At 45.6% G+C, this 13,668-nt stretch overlaps 1 protein-coding gene across 1 annotated transcript in view; it reads left to right on the top strand.

Moving 5' to 3' along the window:
* The window catches only part of LOC137362543 (butyrophilin subfamily 3 member A1-like), a 111,052-nt gene that overhangs the window by 61,172 nt on the left and 36,212 nt on the right, over window positions 1-13,668 (top strand). The window contains exons 4-5 of the mRNA XM_068026932.1: window positions 3,432-3,551; window positions 6,288-6,320. Of these exons, the coding sequence (XP_067883033.1) occupies window positions 3,432-3,551; window positions 6,288-6,320 (153 nt within the window). The remainder of the gene's footprint in view (window positions 1-3,431; window positions 3,552-6,287; window positions 6,321-13,668) is intronic.

Raw genomic sequence — 13,668 nt, 5'->3', positions numbered from 1 at the left:
GACAGTGCAGAAAGAATGACATGTCAAAAGATGAATCACAACCATTGTAAACATCACTCGTTCAGGACTGACTTTCACACAACACATCCAAGAACATCAACAATGCCAATCGTCAACTTTGCGCACAATCGTTTAGTGTACGGCACCAAGACTGCTCACACATTCCACTGCATTCCTTGTCTGCCCTCTGTCTTAAAGAGATGGAGTCAGGGAGAAAAACAATGAAACAGCTTTGCCAAGATCACTTACTCTCACCGATCCGAGCAAGTCATTGATACGTTTGGAACACTGAACCCAGGTTCTCCGTGCCACCCCACAGTTCGAGATCTCCTCTGCTACCTCCACCCAGGCTGCCTTTGTCAGGTGGGAGGGTCTTCTGACTCCATCTGCAGGGAAGTGGACCTCCTGCCTTTCCCTGATAGCCTGGAGGAGAACCTGCAGGGTGACATCACTGAACCATGGGCTGGGACACTGCCTGCTGGCTGACATCTGCTTTGCTTCTGCTGCAAAAGAAATAAATAATATGAAGTTGGTGCTGGATTATAAAAAATTAAGGGAGGCAAAAGCATTTTGAATTAAATTCAAACTTTACTTCAGGTTCCAGTGCAGAGACTTACATGACAGGAAGGCTGCTGATCTTTGCAGCTGCAAACACAATGTTTTATCGCTGTGGTGACATTGGTACTTTTGGCCCAGTGATGGTGGTTCCACCAATGAAAGGTGGTCTTCACTGCATACTCCCACGTGTCCCCGTGCCCGTCGCCGCACAGTTCACTTACATTTAAATCGCTTGTGAAACAGGAATAATGGCGGAAGCAGAAGTTACGCCAACTTCTGGTCACGGTGTCGGGAACGCCGCAGAACTCATAAAATCCCAGCCACTGTTTATAAACCGAGGCCGGAAAAACTTTCCGGCTGCTGTATCTCTGTGTGTGCCGTGTCTCCGTGTGTGCCCTGTCTCCGTCTGTGCCGTATCGCACTGTGTGCCGTATCTCTCTGTGTGCTGTATCTCTGTGTGCACCGTGTCTCTGTCTGTGCTGTATCTCTGTCTGTGCTGTATCTCTGTCTGTCCTGTGTCTCCGTGCGTGCCGTATCTCTGTGTGTGCCATATCTCTGTCTGTGCTCTGTCTCTGTGTGTGCTGTATCTCTGTGTGTGCCGTGTCTCTGTGTGTGCCATATCTCTGTGTGTGCTGTATCTCTGTGTGCACCGTGTCTCTGTCTGTACTGTATCTCGGTCTGTGCTGTATCTCTGTCTGTCCTGTATCTCCGTGCGTGCCATGTCTCTGTGTGTGCCATGTCTCTGTCTGTGCTGTATCTCGGTCTGTGCCGTGGCTCTGTGTGTGCCGTATCTCTGTGTGTGCTGTGTCTCTGTGTGTGCTGTATCTCTGTCTGTGCCGTATCTCACTGTGTGCCGTATCTCTCTCTGTGCCATATCTCTCTGTGTGCTGTATCTCTGTGTGCACCGTGTCTCTGTCTGTGCTGTATCTCGGTCTGTGCTGTATCTCTGTGTGTGCCGTGCCTCTGTGTGTGCCGTTTCTCTGACTGTGCTGTGTCTGTCTGTGCCGTGTCTCTGTGTGTGCCATATCTCTGTGTGTGCTGTATCTCTGTGTGCACCGTGTCTCTGTCTGTACTGTATCTCGGTCTGTGCTGTATCTCTGTCTGTGCTGTATCTCTGTCTGTCCTGTATCTCCGTGCGTGCCGTGTCTCTGTGTGTGCCATGTCTCTGTCTGTGCTGTATCTCGGTCTGTGCTGTATCTCGGTCTGTGCCGTGTCTCTGTGTGTGCCGTATCTCTGTGTGTGCCGTATCTCTGTGTGTGCCGTATCTCTGTGTGTGCTGTGTCTCTGTGTGTGCTGTATCTCTGTCTGTGTCGTATCTCACTGTGTGCCGTATCTCTCTCTGTGCCATATCTCTCTGTGTGCTGTATCTCTGTCTGTGCCGTGTCTGTCTGTGCTGTGTCTCTGTGTGTGCTGTATCTCTGTGTGTGCCGTGCCTCTGTGTGTGCCGTTTCTCTGTCTGTGCCAAGTCTCTGTCTGTGCCGTGTCTCGGTCTGTGCTGTGTCTCTGTGTGTGCTGTGTCTCTGTCTGTCCTGTGTCTCTGTGTGTGCTGTATCTCTGTCTGTGCCGTATCTCTGTGTGTGCCGTATCTCTGTGTGTGCTGTATCTCTGTGTGTGCTGTATCTCTGTGTGTGCCGTATCTCTGTGTGTGCCGTATCTCTGTGTGTGCCGTATCTCTGTGTGTCCTGTGTCTCTGTGTGTCCTGTGTCTCTGTGTGTGCTGTATCTCTGTGTGTGCTGTATCTCTGTGTGTGCTGTGTCTCTCTCTGTGCCATATCTCTCTGTGTGCTGTATCTCTGTGTGCACCGTGTCTCTGTGTGTGCTGTATCTCTGTCTGTCCTGTGTCTCTGTCTGTGCCGTATCTCTGTGTGTGCTGTATCTCTGTCTGTGCCGTGTCTCTGTGTGTGCTGTATCTCTGTGTGTGCTGTGTCTCTGTGTGTGCTGTATCTCTGTGTGTGCTGTGTCTCTGTGTGTGCTGTGTCTCTGTGTGTCCTGTATCTCTGTCTGTCCTGTGTCTCTGTGTGTGCTGTATCTCTGTGTGTGCTGTGTCTCTGTGTGTGCTGTGTCTCTGTGTGTCCTGTATCTCTGTCTGTCCTGTGTCTCTGTGTGTGCTGTATCTCTGTGTGTGCTGTGTCTCTGTGTGTGCTGTATCTCTGTCTGTCCTGTGCCTCTGTCTGTGCTGTATCTCTGTGTGCGCCGTGTCTCTGTGTGTGCTGTATCTCTGTCTGTCCTGTGTCTCTGTGTGTGCTGTATCTCTGTGTGTGCCGTATCTCTGTCTGTGCCGTATCTCTGTCTGTGCCGTATCTCTGTCTGTGCCGTATCTCTGTCTGTGCCGTATCTCTGTCTGTGCCGTATCTCTGTGTGTGCCGTGTCTCTTTGTGTGCTGTGCTACTCCAGTCCCCGGCTTCTGCTGCTGACTCCACCAAAATTCACAGCATCAGGGGGAGGTTCCACAATTTAAAAGGCTTTGGCAGCTCGAGGCACAGTTAGAACACCCTGTCAGACAGAGGTCAGAAAGTGTGGGAGTGTTGGTCCCACCAGATCCAGAATACAAGTTTAAAGGGGAAACTGAAAATGCTTTTTTGGCTGAGAAAACACCAATGTCCTGAGAGAGGCAACAATAATAATAAACATCAGTGACAGTGATTGAAGTGGGCAGAGGTTCCATTCTCAACAGGATATTTAATAACGTTCAATGCTGGTATTTCTGTCTGTTCAGTGGATTCCTGTTGAAGTTACGGCAGGAAGCTGCCAGAACAACTGTGGGTTTTCCACTTCATGAACTTTTACTATATTGGATATTCTGAGAGAATGATTTCCAGATGGTATCTGTTGCTGATAATATCATTATCTAATTCACTGCTGTTTACTTTACAGGTGATATCTTCCCTGTTGACCCTGCCTGGCCTGTACCATTGCTCGTGACCCTTTGTCTTCTAATTGCAGCTTTGTCTGCTGTGATTTATTGGAATGTGAAACAATATCGACGTATTAAAGGTACATTCTCAATGTAACTGTGAAAAATGACAATATATATCTACAGGCCTGGAAATCCAGTGGGGGTTCTCCCAGTCTCCCACTGAAAATTCAGTGGAAACCTGGAGGAATCCCTACAGAAACAGAATAAAAACCAGGTATCACTGAGGGCTCTGCCGATCTTCCATTGAAGTTAGACTGGGAGACAAGAGGAACCCTGTGGGATTTCAGGACTGCAGATTTATACCAGTGAAATGTGGAAAGTAGACCAGCTTTATTTCATTATTGAATGTTTGTTTGGGGGTCGGGTGGGGCGGGGGAGGGGTGGCGGGGGGTGGGTGTAGGAGACTGAACATTAAAGTGAAAAATAAAGGAATAGTTGCAACTCCCACTTTTCTGTTACATAGAAAACCCTGTTAAACTTTCAGTATTTTTAATAACTTTCACACAGTTCGGTTGCCTATTAAATAATCTGCAATTTTGTTCCTCTTATTGTAAGTATGTTTTTAACATTTTCTTGGGCAAATATGAAACAAGAATAATCCAGAGTAACATCAATAAATGGAGCTCTGTTCCACCTTTTTGCTTTTTCATTAATTCATGAAACTATTTTTTTGTTTGCCTCTGCACAAGAAGATAGGTTAGATTTCCCACTTCCAGTGAATATCAGAAAATCACTAGAGTAATAGATGGTAAATCTCAGGATGGAAATGCACAGTTTCCTGATGAATTCCAGAACTGGTGCACTGGAATATTTACTCATTAAGAATCCAGATCAAATTCCTCCTTATTCAAATCAATGGAAAAGAATATCAGACGGAGTAAATCCCTGTGTTCAAGTAAATTCCTTCCCACAGCACCTTCTCATCCAAGCACAGGAGATGCAACAGCTGCCCTTTTACTTTTTCCCTTCCCATCATCCAGGCCCCCAAACACTCCTTCCAGGTGATACAGTGATTTACTTGTATTCCTTTCAATTTAGTATACTGTATTCACTACTCACAATGCAGTTTCCTCTACATTGTGGAGGCCAAGCACAGATTAGCCGATCATGTTGTGGAACATCTCCATTTCGTTTGCAAGTATAACCCTGAGCTTTCAGTTATATTAATCGCCCACCTCTCTCTGACCTCTCTGTCCTCGGTCTCCGACACTGATCTAATGAAACTCAATGCAAGCACAAGGAACAGCAATTCATCTTTTCATCAGGAACTTTACAGCCTTCTGGACTCTACACTGAGTTCAATAATTTCAGACAATAACCACTGCCCTCAATTTTTTATTGTTATGTTTTTAGTTTTCTTTTGTTTTTGATTGGTAGCTGATTTTGTTTGTGTTATTCCCATTTACACCTCCTCCAGACCCAGATTTTGTTTCTTTACTTGTCCCATTACCATCCCTTTTGTTAATATTTCCTGCCTTCCATCCTATCACAGATCTTCCCTTTTGTTCTTTCCTCCCCACCTCCCTTTCCCTGTGTCTGTACTTGTTGGTAATCTGAAACGTTAACTCCGTTTCTCTCTCCACAGCTGCTGCCATACCTGCTGCATTTTCTGTTTTTATTTCAGACTTCCAGCATCTGCAGTATTTTGCTTTTGCTTCATAAAGTAATTGGCTGGAATTTTATGCTGAACGGGAGGCCCCGCCCACCAACCCAAAGGTTGGGGGCGAACCTGCCTCTGCCAGGCTTGGGTGCCATGCCAGGATTTAATGTGCCCCAGGTGTTTAATTGACCTTGGGCAGGACTTCCACCCATTTGAAGCAGGAGGTCCCGCCTCCAAGAGCTGCCGGCCAATCAGCAGACTAGCAGCTCTCCGTCCCAGCAGCGCCACTAGAAGCGGTGGCCACTGCTGGGACTGCACCCAGCCACAGCAGGATCGTGGACGCCGGCCTGGAAAAAAGAGGAGTGTCTGGGGCCTCACCGGGATCAATGGGCCGGGCCTCGGTGATGCGAGGGGTGGGGGGAGTGTAGTGCAGTGGGGTTAATTGGGCCGTGGGAGGACCCTCCATAGGGAACAGCGTGCTCGATCAGGAGAGCCCCCTCCCATTGGGCCTCAGCCATTGGGAGGAGGCCCTTCAGGGCCTCGATTGGCCTGGCACGGTCGGGCTGTTCCTCGCCTCTCCCGCACCTTGTAAAATTGCAGGGGGTCGGGAAGGCATCAGGAACGGCACCCCTGCCTCCCATTCAATTTTACGACCGCACACCCTCCCCCCACCCCCACCCCCCCAGCCGCTTACCACCGGCCATTCCTGCAGGGGGCGTACAAGTCCGGCCATCGTTTCTAATAAAGGCCGGTTACCCGAACCGAACCTAAAGAGGACCCGACGACATGTGTCGGGTTCGGGTCGGGTCACTCTTCCAGGTCCGGCTTTCGAGCCTGGGTCAGGCTGGGTCTGGGTCAGACCAGGTTCAGGTGGGACACACACAGCAAGAAGTGTTAAAAATAAAAAACCTACCTGAGCTGGGAATCCGGGACATCAAAGAGGGAAACTCTGAGTCTGTGCAGTGAGCGAATGAGCGTCTCAATGACGTCATCACACTCACGCTGCAGCTTCCTGCAGATTGGGAGTCGCAAGGTAGGGAAAGGGAACATTCCGGTGGTCGAGTCAGGCACAGGGAAAAAATGGAGGGACTCGGGCCGGATTGGGCTTGTGTCCGATGTGATTCTGTTGAGTTCGGGTCGGGATTTTCTCCGTGACCCGAGCCGGCCTTTAGTTTCTAATATTCATCACAATGTTTTTGTTGTATCTTTCCAGAGCTAGAACTTCGGAAATCTATCGTAGAAGTTGGTAAGAATTTAATATTGAATTATACACAAACTGCAAAGAATGTTGATTTTGAAATATTGCAAGTTTAATGCAGCATGTTTACATTTTTTATCTGTTAAGATCAGTTAATGATACACAGAATCACAGAATTGTTACAGTGCAGAAGGAGGTCACTCGGCCCATCGTGTCTGCACTGGCTCTCTGAAAGAGCAATTCCCTCAGTTCCATTCCCTTGCCTTCTCCCCATAACCCTGCACATTCTTCCTTTTCATATAACTGTCTAATTCCCTTTTGAATGCTTCAATTGAACCTGCCTCCACCACATTCTCAGGCAGTGCATTCCAGACTTTAACTACTCACTGGGTGAAAAGATTTTCCTCATGTCACTTTTGCTTCTCTTACCAAATACTTTAAATCTGTGTCCTCTCATTCTCGATCCTTTCACGAGTGGGAACAATTTCTCTCTATTTACTCTGTCCAGACCCCTCATGATTTTGAATACCTCTGTCAAATCACCTCTCAAATCAGTCTTCTCTTCTCCAAGGAAAACAGTCCTAACTTCTCCAATCTATCTTCATACCTGAAGTTCCTCAATCCTGGAACCATTCTAGTGAATCTTTTCTGTACTCTCTCCAATGCCCTCACGTCTTTCCTCAAGTGCGGTGCCCAGAATTGAACACAATAATCCAGCTGAGGATGAACTAGCCTTATACAAGTTCAACATAACTTCCTTGCTCTTGTACTCTATGACCCCATTAATAAAGCCCAGGATACTGTATGCTTTATGAACTGCTCTCTCAACCTGTCCTGCCAGCTTTAATGACTTATGCACTTATATACCCAGGTCCCTCTGCTCCTGCACCCCCTTTTAGAATTGCACTTTTTATTCTATATTGTCTCTCCATGTTGTTCCTACCAAAATGAATCACCTCATATTTCTCTGCATTGAACTTCATTTGCCACCTGTCTGCCCATTCCACCAACTTGTCTACGTCCTTTTGAGGTTCTACACTATCCTCCTCACAGTTCACAATGCTTCCAAGTTTCATATCATCTGCCAACTTTGAAATTGTGCCCTGTACACCAAGGTCTGGATCATTAATATATATCAGGAAAAGCAAGGGTCCCAACACTGATCCCTAGGGAACTCCATTACAAACCTTCCTCCAGCCCGAAAAACATCCATTAACCATTACTGTTTGTTTCCTGTCACTCAGCCAATTTCGTGTCCATGTTGTTACCATCCCTTTTATTCCATGAGCTATAAGTTTGCTCACAAGTCTGTTGTGTGGCATTGTATCAAACGCCTTTTGAAAGTCCATGTACACCACATCAACAACATTGCCCTCATCAACCCTCTCTGTTACCTCTTCAAAAAACTCCAGAAAGTTAGTTAAACATGATTTTCCCTTAAGAAATCCATTCTGGCTTTCCTTAATTAACTCACATTTGTCCATGCGACTATTGATTATGCCCCGAATTATTTTTTCCAGATGTTTCCCACTACTGAAGTTAAACTGACTGGCCTGTAGTTACTGGGCTTAGCTTTACACTTTTTTTGAACAAGGGTGTAACGTTTGCAATTCTCCAGACCTCTGGCACCACCCCTGAGTCTAAGGAAGACTGAAATATTATGGCCAGTGCCTCTGCGATTTCCACCCTCACTTCCCTCAGTATCCTTGGATGCATCTCATCCGCCCCTGCTGTTTTATGCACTTTAAGTTCAGACAGTCTATCTAATACTTCCTCTTTATCAATTTTAAACCCCTCTAGTGTCTGACTTGCCTCCTCTTTCAACATTGCCTGGGTTGCATCTTCTTCCTTGGTAAAGACAGATGCAAAGTATTCATTTAATACCCCAGCTATGCCCTCTGCCTCCATGTGTAAATCCCCTTTCTGGTCTCTAATCAGCCCCACTCCTCCTTTTACCACCGTTGTACTATTTATATGCTGATAGAAAACTTTGGGATTTCCTTTCATGCTAGCTGCCAGTCTCTTCTGTCACGCAGGCCCCACTTGCCAAGAAGGAGACACATATTTCACTGCATAAACATTGATTTTAAAAACTGTTGTTGGGGAAGAAAGAGCTGGCTTTAAAAAATTGCTAAATCTTAGCTGGAGAGACATTAGCATATGAACAGCAGAACTTCAAAGCATAACGGGGCATTTGCCTGCTCCAATTTCAGCCACTATGGACCTTTGATTACCAGCTAATGGGTGTAGAGCAGATATTTCAGATTAACTGCTAAAATGGGCAAAAACACAAACAGACGTGGTCAGACCAGTTTAGTCACATGACTAACTAGGTCTTGGAATTTTTTGATTTGAACTTGCTACAAAGAATCTGCAGCAGAAAACCATGTGCTCCAGGTTGGAACAGAACCTCCTCTCCAGTCCAGCCTGCTTCCATTTCTTCCCCACGGAACTGAATCTTGTGAAAACACGTGAACCTCAAAGAGAGAAAAGTCTCCTATGTGAACAACGTTTAGGCAGAATACTGGGGCCCAACAAAAAGCAAGACTACCTATAATCAAGTGAGCTCAAAACACAGTAAAAAAAATCCTGTTAGAGACTGCCTCAAACCTTTTACCTTATAATTTTTTCTTCTCTTTTTTTATCCGTATCTGCATGTGTGCATCATGTGTGCATGCTAGCGTGGGTGCATCGTATATCTGTAGCTGTTAACCATATTTGTGTTTACGTTTAAGATTTAATAAATTCCACTTTTCCTCTATTAAACCTGGTGTTTTGGTTTCTTTGCCTCATAATTGAAAAGCAGTGAACATAGATTCACAAAAGGGAGAGCTCAAAACACAGTGTGTTTAAAATTGAAAACCCTGTTACAATAAGACCAAGTGAAGACAGTAAAAGACGCCTAGATACCTTCCTCACCTGGTCATAACAGAAATTTGGGTGCTAGCATCCAGTAGTTTACCCACAGACAAACGAGTGAAATTGGAAGTGGGAAACCAAATTGTTCCCAATCAAAAAGAGCAAAATATTAATCTAGGTTTTCTTGTGGTTGTGTGTGATTGAATATTAACATGTCTGCAATTGAAGTTCATTGTTCTCCAAGCCAGGGTGAAGTAACCTGGGATAAGTTAAAAGCACTGTCTATGGAGGAGTTGAGGAAAATGGCTGAGCAGTGTGGGATCACTGTATGTGACAAGGCTAGGAAGACCGAACTCCTAAGACTAGTGACCAACCATTTTTCCTTTGAATCTGCAGAAACAGAAGCAGTGTTAGAAGTAGATTCCAACAGGATATTGTTAGCAAAGATACAACGGGAACAAAGGAAACTTGAAATTGAGGAAAGAGAGAGAGAAAGACAGGAGATGGAACAAGGGAGAGAGGGAGAGAAAGAATATTCCAGAAAGAATGTGAAGAGAGAGAGTTAAAGTGGCTTGAGTTAACTAGGGGACGACAGAGTAACCCCAGTGAAAGCATGGACAATATGGAGGAGCAGAATTCAGGGCTGGGTACAAAATTGCTAAAACTCGCTCAATTAATTTCAAAATTCAATGCGGACGATGTGGAAGCATTTTTTGTGCCTTTTGAGAAACTGAAAAGACACTAAAATGGCCAGCTGAGGCCTGACCTTTCCCCCAGAGAATGCAGGGAACACCAAAATGGTGGTGAATGGTATTGGAGGGCAGTGTATGCCTGTACCGAGACACCGGGTGCACTTGGTGTGCGACCTAGTTTAGGGACCGGTGACCGTAGGGATTGTCCCTAGTTTGCTTGTGGACAGGGTTGACCTGCTTCTAGGTAATTATTTGACGGGGGTGAAGATGGTAGCCCCCCCAGTAGTGAAAGAAAGTTTGCAGGAGGTCAGAGAGACCAGGGCAGTGGCAGGAGACGGTCCACTGCAGTTTCTCTGAATGTGTAGTGGATCAGGCCATGATCAAATCAGCTCCCCCAGAGCAGACTGCATTGGCACTGCAGACAGAAGACCAGGTCTGCCTGTCCGAGACTTTCTTTGGAAAGTTAGAAAACCCAGGGAATGAATTCAACCAATTTTCCCGAGATAAGGTTCAGCGAGCTGACCCAGTATTGCAAGAGTTAGCACAGGCTGCCCAGTCTGAAAGTGATGTAGAGGGAGTCCCTGATTGCTACTATTTAAAGAATGAGGTATTGATGAGGAAATGGAGTTCTCCTCACAGACCTGAGGACCAGGAGTAGACAGTAGTTCACCAGTTAGTGGTGCTACACAGGTACCGAGGAGAAATATTAAGAAGGGTCCACGAGACTACAGTGGCTGTACATGCCGGTATACAAGAAACCAAAGCCCACATAAGACAGCAGTCTGACTGGCCAAAACTCCACAAAGATGTGGTGGAGTACTGCAGGAGTTGCCACATATGCCAGGTTGAGGGGAAACCCCGACCTACAGTGAAACCTGCACCCCTAAGTCCTGTAGCGGTGTTAGGAGGACCCTCCAGCAGAGGGCTGGTGAACTGTAAGGGACTCCCGCCGAGTACAAAAGGGGACAGGCTGGCAGAGATTTAGAACGAGAAGGGGGAAAAGTGACCAAGAGGGAAGGTTAAAGGAAGTCTGGGAGAAATCCTGGATGAAAACCCTTACTGTCCGGTCAGCCAACCCTGAAAAATGTGAAAAGTTAGACCCCACATCCTCCTTTGTAAATGCAGATTCTAGAAGCACCCCACCAGAGTTGCTAACAGCATTTACAGAACCTGCAGAGACAAAGAAAGACCTCTAGAGGGCAGAGAAACTGTGAGGGTAATGCCTGACCTAGTTGAAGTGCCACAGGAGAGTGCAGTAGAGTCTCCACAAATAACTGCAGGCAGGAGTGTCCCAGAGAACGAAGGAATCCTCCCCCACAGTCAGAGGAAAAGGGAACCACCCATCCCCTACAGTCAAAAGCCTTTGCATCACAAAGACCCTGTGCACTCATGAAAATGGGCAAACTGGAGAAAAAACTCCCCTAAAGAAACACATATTTATTGGGATACCAAAAAGGGGAAATTAAAGCAGCACTGCCACCCAGAAAAGACAAATTTAACAATTCCAGGATTCATGAATGAATGGAAATGAATGAGAGAAATGCATGTTTTTCTTTCTGTATCTTCTACTTCTCTCAAACCTTTTAATGAAATGTGATGTTTCTTTTCCAATCGCATTTCATTCCCCTGGGTGTGGAGGTGTCACGCAGGCCCCACCTGCCAAGAAGGAGACACATATTTCACCGCATGAACGTTGACTTTAAAAACTGTTGTTGGGGAAGAAAGTACTGGCTTTAAAACAATTGCCAGATTTTTGCTGGAGAGACATTAGCATATGAACAGCCAAACTTCAAAGCACAAAGGGGCTATTCCCTGCTCCAATTTAATCCACAATGGACCTTTGATCAGCAGCTATTGGATGTAGAGTAGACATTCCAGATTAACTGCTAAAATGGCCGAATACACAAGCAGAAGTGGTCAGACCAGTTTAGTCACATGACTAACTAGGTCTTGGAATTTTTTGATTTGAACTTGCTACAAAGAATCTGCAGAAAGCCATGTGCTCCCGGTTAGAACAGAACCTCCTTTCCAGTCCTGCCTGCTTCCATCTCTTTCCCACGGAACTGAATCTTGTGAAAAACATGTGAACCTCAAAGAGAGAAAAGTCTCCTATGTGAACAAAGTTTAAGCAGAACACTGGGGCCCAACAAAAAGCAAGACTACCTACAATCAAGTGAGCTCGAAACACACTAAAGAAAACCACGTTAGAGACAGCCTCAAACCTTTCACCTTATAATTTTTCTTCTAATTTCTGTCCCTATTTGCATGTGTGTATCACATGTACATGCGTGGGTGTGTTGTATTTCCGTAGGCGTTAACCATATTAGAGTTTAATTTTACGTTTTAATAAATTTCACTTTTTCTCTTTAAACCTCAGAAAACCTGGTTTGTTGATTTCTTTGCCTTATTATTGGAAAGCGGTGAACAAAGAATCACAAAAGGAGGAGCTCAAAACACAGTGTGTTTAACATTAAAAATCCTGTTACAATAAGACCAAGTGCAGACAGTAAAAGACCCCGAGACAGCCTTCTCACCTGGTCGTAGCACTTCCCTTCTCTCTCTTTGCTTCTCTTATCTTAACTCTACCTCTTTTGTCATCCATGGAGCTCGGGATCTGTTTGCTCTACTTTTCCCCTTCGAGGGAACATACCTTGACTGTGCCTGAACTGTCTCTTCTTTGAAGGAAGCCCATTGTTCATCGACCGGTTTTCCTGCCAACTGTTGACTCCAATTTTTCGCCCCAGATTCATTCTTTCCCCATATGATGTTGACCTTCCCCCAGTTAATTATTCTTACCCTGGATTGCTCTTTGTCCTTTTTCATAGTCAGCCTAAACTTTATGATACAATAATCACTTTCCCCTAAATGCTCTCCTACTGATACTTCATCCACTTGGCCCACCTCATTCCCAAGAACCAGGTCTAGCAGTGCCTCCTTTCTTGTTGGACTAGCAACATACTGTTGCAGAAAGTTTTCCTGAGTTTTCCAGGAACTCTTGCCCTTCACTGCTCTTTACAGTACTGTTATCCCAGTCTATATTTGTATAATTAAAGTCCCCCATTAAAACTACCCTATAACATTTGTACCTCTCTGTAATTTCCCTGCAAATTTGTTCCTTCCCAATAGCTGGTGGCCTGTAGACAACACTGAGCAATGTAACTGCACCTTTTTTGTTCCTTAGCGCTAGCCAAATTAATTCTGTCGTTAACCCCTCTGGGACATCCGAATTCTCCAGCACTGCAATGGTCTCCTTAATCAATACTGCCACTCCTCCCCCTTTATTCCCTTTCTTATCTTTCCTGAACAACTTGTATCCAGGAATATTTAACACCCAGTCCTGCCCTTCTTTGACCCAGGTCTCTGTTATAGTCACAACATCGTATTTCCACATGGCAATCTGCACCTGTACCTCACCAATCTTATTAACCACACTCTGTGCATTCACATACATGCACATTAATCCTGATTGAGACTTTATTACTTTTCCTTTACTCTGACCCCGCCTAATAACATACTATTCCCGACTCTTGTGCGATCTATTTCCCTCAATATTCTGTGCTGCAGGGTATTCCTCTCTAATACTTGCTCCTGGTTCCCACACCTAGAGTCATAGAGCAGAAGCAGGCCCTTCAGCCCATTGTGTCTGTGTCGGCCATCAAGCACCTAGCTATTCGAATTGCATTTTCCAGCACTTGGCCCTTAGCCTTGTATGCTTTGGCGTTTCAAGTGCTCATCTAAATACTTTTTAAATGTTATGAGGATTCCTGCCTCTACCACCTCTTCAGGCAGTGCATTCCAGATTCCACCCATCCTCTCGGTGAAAATTGTTTTCTTAAATCTATGCC

Source organism: Heterodontus francisci, unplaced genomic scaffold (genome assembly GCF_036365525.1).
Source record: "Heterodontus francisci isolate sHetFra1 unplaced genomic scaffold, sHetFra1.hap1 HAP1_SCAFFOLD_631, whole genome shotgun sequence".
Classification (NCBI taxonomy): Eukaryota; Metazoa; Chordata; class Chondrichthyes; order Heterodontiformes; family Heterodontidae; genus Heterodontus; species Heterodontus francisci.
This window is presented reverse-complemented; position numbering and strand designations above follow the sequence as displayed.